The sequence below is a fragment of the Scyliorhinus canicula genome, chromosome 16, assembly GCF_902713615.1.
Source record: "Scyliorhinus canicula chromosome 16, sScyCan1.1, whole genome shotgun sequence".
In the NCBI taxonomy this organism is placed as follows: Eukaryota; Metazoa; Chordata; class Chondrichthyes; order Carcharhiniformes; family Scyliorhinidae; genus Scyliorhinus; species Scyliorhinus canicula.
The window spans coordinates 86458452-86467532 of NC_052161.1; the positions used below are offsets into that span (position 1 = coordinate 86458452).

At 50.3% G+C, this 9081-nt stretch overlaps 1 protein-coding gene across 1 annotated transcript in view; it reads left to right on the forward strand.

The window, feature by feature from the left end:
• LOC119979271 overlaps window positions 1-5000 on the forward strand; it is a 39507-nt gene extending 34507 nt beyond the window's left edge. The window contains exon 7 of the mRNA XM_038821267.1: window positions 4835-5000. Coding sequence (XP_038677195.1) covers window positions 4835-4865 — 31 coding nt within the window. The 3' untranslated portion in view covers window positions 4866-5000. The remainder of the gene's footprint in view (window positions 1-4834) is intronic.
• Window positions 5001-9081: the final 4081 nt, after the last annotated feature.

Genomic DNA, 9081 nt, shown 5'->3' on the forward strand with positions numbered 1-9081 from the left:
ACCAGCCCGAGAGATTTTCAACACGTTCCGTTTTGAGAATGAAGATGGAAGAAAAAAAATAGAGTAAAGCAACCGAAATGTTCGACAGGCATTGTGAGCTTTAGATAAATGAAACTTTGAAAGATATATATTCCAGAAAAGAGTCCAGAAAGCAGGTGAAACACTTGACTGCTTTATTACAGATCTCAGGCTCAAACGCAGACCTGTACTTTTCCATATTATTAGACTCCATTCTGTGCGATCAGATTGTATATTGATTAAAAATGAAAAGCAGCGTGAGAGATTACTGAGACAATCAAAGTTAACGTTAGAAGACACCATTAGTATATGTCGTGCAAACAAACTTGATAAAAATCAATATTCCGAAATGTTGGTCCATGAAAGTGGCGTGAAAACAAACAACGCGGCCAACGCTATTGATGGAGTGCCGCATTTGAAAAATCAGCGCGCATCAGACGGTGGCCATTTTGCACATGACATCACGAGCATCATGGAGTGCAAACGTGGTGGCCACGTCCACTAAGCAAAAAAAAAAATGGCCAGCCTTCGGTAAAACCTGTGCAAAGTGTCACAGACTTAATCTCTTCATTTCTCAGTGTCGAACGGGAACTACATCGGAACAATTTAAAAAGATGAGTGCAGTCACTAAAGGAAGAGTTGTCCAGGAAATAAGTTTAAACAAATATGAAAATAAAGCCAGTAAACCTGACACTGTGCAAGATAAATATGATTTCGAAGACACTTTCTTTGTTGATATTGTTGAAAGTGTAAATAAAACACCACAGGCAATTTCCAATGCGGCAAATTTAAACCCGATCTCAGTCAGGGTGGTTGGACAATTTCATTAAAGGTTAACGGAAGCAATGCTCAAATTAAACTGGATTAAACGTGGTGCACGAGCTAATCTAATAAATCAATTAGACTTAGCCAAACTGAAAACAAAACCTCAAATTGCTGACAATGTCGGTTAAGGGACTGCAGTGGCAATGTCATCAGGTCAAAGACATGAAGATGCCTCTCAAATTATAGATTGGAGGACCAAGATGTTCTTCATTGTTGGCTTGCGAGCTCCTGTGAAGTGAATTCACAGCTCAGACAAGATCTCCGCCACTGGCAAAGACCAAATAGATGCCATTATTAACAAGTTTCCCAATATTTTTCATGGAATGGGTACGTTACCAATCACATACAAAATACAGCTTAGAGAGAATTCCAAGCAGTTATTGATGCACCAAGGAGGGTACCAGCTCCCTCGAGGTTTCCTGAAACTGGAACCTAACCACATGCAGCAACTAGGGACCATCACTAAAGTGATAGAACCCACTGACTGGGTTTGTTCAATGGTGTGGGTCAAAAATACAAATGGAATTCTCAGAATCTGCATTGATCCGAATGATCTCAACCAAAATATAAAGAGGGAATATTCCCCAATTCCCAAATGTGAAGAGATCACGAGTGAAATGTGCCAGAATTTTCACAAACTAGATGCCTCCAGACGGTTTAGGCAACTGCAGTTAGATGAAACCAGCAGAAAACATCAACACTCCAGATGGAGGGTACTGTTTTAATCGAGTGCCTTTTGGTATCAGATCGGCATTAGAAATATTTAATTGAGCGATGGAACAAATAATAGAAGGTCTTGAAGATGTCAGAGTATATGTTTACGATATCAATATATGGTCAGCGACTCAAGAAGAACACAACTCAAGACTTCAAGTAATGTATTTTGGTAGGTCTAACATAGAGGGGAAATATATCGTAAATGGCAAAACTCTTAGGAATGTAGAAAGTTAGAGAGATCTGTGCGTGCATGTCCACAGATCTTTGAAAGTGGCAACACAAGTGGACAAGGTAGTCAAGAAAGCATACGGAATGCTTGCCTTCATTGGACAGGACATTGAGTATTACAAACTGTCATGATACAGTTGCATAGAACCTTGGTATGGCCGCACTTGGAATATTGCGCACAATTCTGGTCGCCACACTGCCAGAAGGATGTGGAGGCTTTGGAGAGGGTGCAGAGGAGGTTTACTAGGATGTTTCCTGGTCTGGAGGGGTGTTTGCTATGTGGAGAGGCTGAACAGACTCGGACTGTTTTCATTAGAAAGACAGAGGTTGAGGGGTGACCTGATAGATGTCTGCAAGATTATGAGGGGCATGGATAGAGTGGATGGGCAGGAACTCTTTCCCAGGGTGGAGGGGTCAGTGAACAGGGGCATAGGTTTAAGTTCCGTGGGACAAAGTTTAGAGGAGATGTGCGAGGCAGTTCTTTTACGCAGAGGGTGGTGAGTTCCTGGAACACGTTGCCAGGGAAGGTTGTGGAAACAGATACATTAACGGCGTTCAAAAGGCATTTTGGCAAGCACATGGATAGGATGGGTATAGAGGGATAGAGCACAAGGAAGTGCTGAGGGTTTTGGTATTATGACTGGTACAGGTTTGGAGGGCCGAAGGGCCTGTTCCTGTGCTGTATTGTTCTTTTTTCTTGTTCTAATGCAACGAGTAGAGAGGTTTGGTTTAAAACTCAATAGACCAAATGTCAATTTGGTATCCACAAACTCACCTTTTTAGGTGACCAGATTTCAGCTCAAGGTGTGCAGCCAGACACCGAGAAGGTTGCAGCCGTCAACAAGGTGTCTTCCCCCAAAGACAAGAAAGCGGTTCTTAGACTGCTAGGCGTGGTAAACTTTCTGGGAAAGCTCATTCCAAATTTATCATCATGTACAACGGCTCTGAGACGGCGAGTACAGAAAAATGTTGTATTCACATGGCTGAAGAACACGCCAAGGAGTGGTCTGACTTAATGACAGCACTCACCACAGCACCAGTTCTGTCTTTCATCAATCCTAAGAATGAAACAAAGGTATCCACAGATGCTAGCCAGGACGGCATAGGAGCTGTGTTAGTTCAGCAAACATCTGATGGGTAATGGCAAACGATGGTTTATGTGTCAAAAGCAATGACACCGACTGAGCAGCGCTATGCGCAAATCAAAACATAATGTTTGGGTTTCCTCACTGGAATGGACGAGTTCCACAACGATGTGTCCGGGTTACTCACCTTTACCGTGGAGACGGATCATCGTTCTCTCGTACCCATCATCAAGAAAACTTTTAATGATATGTCTCCGAGGCTCCAACGTATGATAATAAAACTCCAAAGGTATGACTTTGAGCTAGTCTATACACCGGGTAAATACTTTGTTGTAGCTGATGCACTGTCGCGTGCAACTGAGGAATATACAGGATCGACCGACGTTGTCCAGGCCATCGAAGCTCAAGCAACCCTGATAGCAGAATGTCTACCTCTCTCTGATGAGAAAATGAAACTAATTAAAGAGGAAACAGCCAAGGATGACACAATTCAGCGTGGGCTGAAGTACATGCGAGATGGTGGCTCAAAGGAACTTGTTCCAGCTACAGGAACATTCGAGCGGATCTGAGCAGCATGAACGGATTCCTGCTTAGACAAGGCCGGATTGTAATTCCAGCTTCGATAAGGAACATGATCCTCAGCAAGGTGCATGAAGGCCATCTGGGGATGGAAAAGTGCAAACGAAGAGCTCGTCAATCAGTATATTGGCCAGGTATCATGAGGATACCTGCCAATCATGCGGAAACTGCCAACGTTACCACTCACAGCAGCAAAAGGAGGCACTTACGATGCATGACCTTGCAAAGACTCCATGGTCAAAGTTTGACATTGACCTGTTTTACTTCCATGGAAATGATTATTTTCGAACCATAGATTACTTCTCAAACTACCCAGAGGTGATTAAACTGCTCAATTCCAGTTCGAAAGCGGTCATAAAATCCCCCACAACCCAAAGATGTGCAGGGCAGGTGGATTGGCCGCGCTAAATTGCCCCTTAATTGGAAAAAGTAATTGGGTACTCTAAATTTATTTTTTAAAAAGGAGGGGTTATTGGGTTACGGGGATAGGGTGGAAGTGAGGGCTTAAGTGGATCCGTGCAGACTCGATGGGCTGAATGGCCTCCTTGTGAGCTGTATGTTCTATGTCTATGTCTAAAGGCCAGGGAATCCACAATGAACAGTAGGATGTTAGGACAGAGGACCAGAGGGGCCTTGGGGTGCATGTCCACAGATCCCTGAAAGGCAGCAGGACAGGTAGATAAGGTGGTTAAGAAGGCAGATGGAATACATGCCTTTATTAGCTGGAAATGGGAGATGATGATGGGAGCTGGATAAAACATTGGTTGGGCCATAGCTACAGTACTGTGTGAAATTCTGGTCCCCACACTATAGGAAGGATGTGATGACAGTGGAGAGAGAGCAGAGGTGATTTGCCAGGGTGTTGCCTGGGTTGGAGCGTTTCAGCTATGAAGAGGGATGGTTAGGCTGGAGAGAAAATGCTGGAAAATCCCAGCAAGTCTGGCAAAGCTTTGACAAAGGGTCACCTGGACTCGAAACGTTAGCTCTTTTCTCTCCGTACAGATGCTGCCAGACCTGCTGAGGTTTTCCAGAATTTTCTCTTTGGTTTCAGATTCCAGCATCCGCAAGAATTTGCTTTTATCCGGGTTAGGCTGGGAGATCAGAGGGGATTTGAGGAGAAGCCTTTTCACCCAGAGGTTGGTGGGAATCTGGAACTCGCTGCCTGAGAGGGTTAGAGAGGCGGAAACCCCCACAACATTTAAGGAGCATTTAAATGAGCATTTGAAACGCCACAGTGTGCAAGATAATAGACCAAATGCTGGAAAATGGGATTGGGATAGCTGCTTGATGGCCAGCACAGACACGATGGGCCGAAGGGCCTCGTTCTGTGCTACATGAGCTTTATTCTTTGAGAAAGTAACCCTCTATTCTTATCTTTTCAGGCTGGGCCCCAGAGGACAGTACACCGCTTGAACCTGGGATCATCCTTTGTAGCCAACTAGAATGTTTTGAATCTTCCTCCTCCAGTCCCTCCTCCATGATTGGCCACATCCCCACCGCTCACATGCCAACCGTCCAATCAGGAGTGCGGTCGGCCAGGGCAGCACGGTGGCTCAGTGGGTTCGCCCTGTAGCCTCACGGCGCCGAGGTCCCAGGTTCGAATCCCGGCTCTGGGTCACTGTCCATGTGGAGTTTGCACATTCTCCCCGTGTTTGCGTGGGTTTCACCCCCACAACCCAAAAGATGTGCAGGGCAGGTGGATTGGCCACGCTAAATTGCCCCTTAATTGCTCAAACTTAATTGGGTACTCTAAATTTATGAAAAAAAAGGAGTGCGGCCGTCCTCAAGCGCCTTCCACAGAAGCGAACGTTAGTCATGCGGACCACGTGATGCGCCATGTGATGCGCCATGGGATACACCCTTACCCTGTCCATCCGCACTATGTGGCACATCCCCCCTTACCCGGCCCATCCCCACTACATGGCACACCCCCCCTTACCCGGCCCATCCCCACTATGTGGCACATCCCCCCCTTACCCTGCCCATCCCCACTACATGGCACATCCCCCCTTACCCTGCCCATCCCCACTATGTGGCACGTCCTCCCTTACCCTGACCATCCCCACTATGTGGCACATTCCCCCTTACCCTGCCCATCCCCACTATGTGGCACATCCCCCCTTACCCGGCCCATCCCCACTACATGGCACATCCCCCCCTTACCCGGCCCATCCCCACTATGTGGCACATCCCCATCTTACCCGGCCCATCCCCACTATGTGACACATCCTCCCTTACCCGGCCCATCCCCACTATGTGGCACATTCCCCCTTACCCTGCCCATCCCCACTATGTGGCACATCCCCCCTTACCCTGCCCATCCGCACTATGTGACACATCCCCCCCTTACCCGGCCCATCCCCACTACATGGCACATCCCCCCCTTACCCTGCCCATCCCCACTATGTGGCACGTCCCCCCTTACCCTGCCCATCCCCACTATGTGGCACGCCCCCCCTTACCCGGCCCATCCCCACTATGTGGCACATCCCCCCTTACCCTGCCCATCCGCACTATATGACACATCCCCCCCTTACCCTGCCCATCCCCACTATGTGGCACGTCCCCCCTTACCCGGCCCATCCCCACTATGTGGCACATCCCCCCTTACCCGGCCCATCCCCACTATGTGGCACATCCCCCCTTACCCGGCCCATCCCCACTATGTGGCACATCCCCCCTTACCCTGCCCATCCCCACTATAGAACATAGAACATAGAACGATACAGCGCAGTACAGGCCCTTCGGCCCTCGATGTTGCACCGACATGGAAAAATACTAAAGGCCATCTAACCTACACTATGCCCTTATCATCCATATGCTTATCCAATAAATTTTTAAATGCCCTCAATGTTGGCGAGTTCACTACTGTTGCAGGTAGGGCATTCCACGGCCTCACCACTCTTTGCGTAAAAAACCCACCTCTGACCTCTGTCCTATATCTATTACCCCTCAATTTAAGTCTATGTCCCTCGTGCTAGCCACCTCCATCCGCGGGAGAAGGCTCTCGCTGTCCACCCTATCTAACCCTCTGATCATTTTGTATGCCTCTATAGAGGCATCCCCCCCTCACCCTGCCCATCCCCACTATGTGGCACATTCCCCCCTTACCCTGCCCATCCCCACTATATGACACATCCCCCCTTACCCGGCCCATCCCCACTATGTGGCACGCCCCCCGTTACCCGGCCCATCCCCACTATGTGGCACCCACCCCTTACCCTGCCCATCCCCACTATGTGGTACATCCCCCCTTACCCGGCCCATCCCCACTACATGGCACATCCCCCCTTACCCTGCCCATCCCCACTATGTGGCACATCCCCCCCTTACCCGGCCCATCCGCGCTACACGAGCAGGCAGCCCCGGGCATCCCCACTCCACGTTTTGTGCCCGAGCTCCGATCTAGACCGACGCCACCCCCCCCCCCCCACCCCCACCCTCCTCATCACGCCGTCCCATTTCCCCACAGTGCGTTTGACATCTTCCTGGGATGTTTAACTCATTTCCTCGTGAGGTTTGTCGCCCCTGATGAGTCTCCGCAGCGTCTGGCTCAGGTTTCCGAGTTTCTTTCAAGCCATGCAAAGTGGCCTTTGTGGATTCCGCCCTCGCCTTGCGCTTTGTGCTCTAAGGCTCCCGCTCTCTCTTTAGTTCCCGTGCACAACGGGAATGATGCAACAGATAATCCGCTTCGATCAGCATGGATCCCCGACCTGGAGGGGAATCAAATGTAGCTTAATGTGCGAGTGTGGGCCTCAAGAATTAATGCTTTTGAATGTTTAATAAAGTATTGAACATTGTGGCAGCGTTGTTTATAAAGTTTTTTTTACCTGTTGCACAGTGGCTTGCTTGTCACGATGGTCCACATCTCTCGAGAATTCTTCCACAGGATTTGTGGGGTTTATTGTCCATCCCTAATTGCTCCTTGTGAAAGTGGTGGGTAGGCCTCCATCTCATCTTGAACCCACTGCAGTCCCCGTGTGGTGTGGTGTGAAATCCAGGAATTCAGTCTGGCGACAGTGAAGGAATGGCCGATATGTTTCCCAGTCAGGATGGTGTGTGTGGGGCTCGGAGGGGAACTTGCAGGCGGTGGGCATTCCCCATGTGTCTGTTGCCCCCCAACCCGCAACCCTTGTCCTTCTAGACGATAGATGTGGTGTGTTGGGAAGGTGCTAGCAAGGGAGCCTTGGTGAGTGGCTGCCATGTGTCTTGTAGATGGTTGTGGTAGTATGACTAGGGGTATTATGGTACTTGGAAGTGTGAGCTGCCATTGATGCAGAGGACTCGCTGCCCATTGGCCCAGGTATGTCATGTGCCTCTCAGCCGATTGGCTGAGAGGTAGGTAGCTCCACCTACGAAGCTGAGTATAAGAACCCGTGGTCCCCAGCAGTCTGCCATTCTTCTTTACGTCTGCTGCAGGGTCTACTTCTTGTGTATTAAAGCCTATCGTTTGGACTTTATCTACGTTTCGTGTCCATTGATTGTGCATTAATTTAATACACAAGATTTTAAAGGATGGAGCTTCGCATCGAGCCGGAGTGTCTTCGACTCAGCCCCCACGCAGCAAATGCAGCAGCAGCATTTAAACACTGGCTGGCTTGCTTCAATAGTTACCCGAGTACAGCCGAAAATGTCCCGACGAGGGAGCAGAAATTGCATATCCTCCACTCATGCGTCGGCACCGCCGTGTACACACTCATAGAGGACACGACAGACTACGACGCAGCCATGGACTTGCTCAAAGGACATTTCATATGGCCGGTGAACCAAGTCTATGCTCGGCACTTACTGGCCATGAGGCAGCAACTTCCTGGTGAGTCTCTGGACGAATTTTACCGGACCCTCCTCGTGCTGGGGAGGAACTGCGGCTGCCCCGAGGTTTCTGCTGCCAAGCATACCGAATCAGAGACGCTTTCGTTGCAGGTATGCAGTCCTCGCAGATCACCCAAAGACTGTTGGAGAGAGAGACTTTAAGCCTTACGGAGGCACGGGCCCTCGCCTCCTCCCTAGACATCGCTAATCGTAAAGCCCGCGCGTTCGCCCCCGACCGCGCGGCGGCCCCCTGGGCAGCGATGAACACAACCTCCCTCACCCCTACGGACGCGGACCCCTCCCAGGTCTGCGCCGCAGGGCGCCCCGAAAAACCCACGGGTCCCCGCTGCTATTTTTCTGGCCAGGCAAAGCACCCCCGCCAGCGCTGCCCGGCCCGCTCCGCAATCTGTAAAGGCTGCGGCAAGAAGGGCCACTTTGCGGCCGTCTGTTAATCAAAAGCGGTCGCAGGTCCTCTCCCCGGCACTCCTCAGGGGTCCCGTGTGGCCCGCGGATCTCGCTGCCCCCACCCCCCACCTCCACGTGCGATCCCCGGGCGCCGCCATTTTGGCCCCCGACTCCACGTGCGATCCCCGGGCGCCGCTATTTTGTCCACCCCCCACCATGTTAAGCCGACGGGCGGCACCATCTTGGACCGAGGACCCCGCAGGTGACTACTCTCTGCCGGCTGACGACTCGGAGTTTCTGCCACGACTCGCCTCAGTCACATGGGACCAGTCGCGGCCTCGCACCCTATCCACGGCAACCACGAAGATCCTCCTCAACGGCCACGAGACAAGCTGCCTTCTGGACTCCAGGA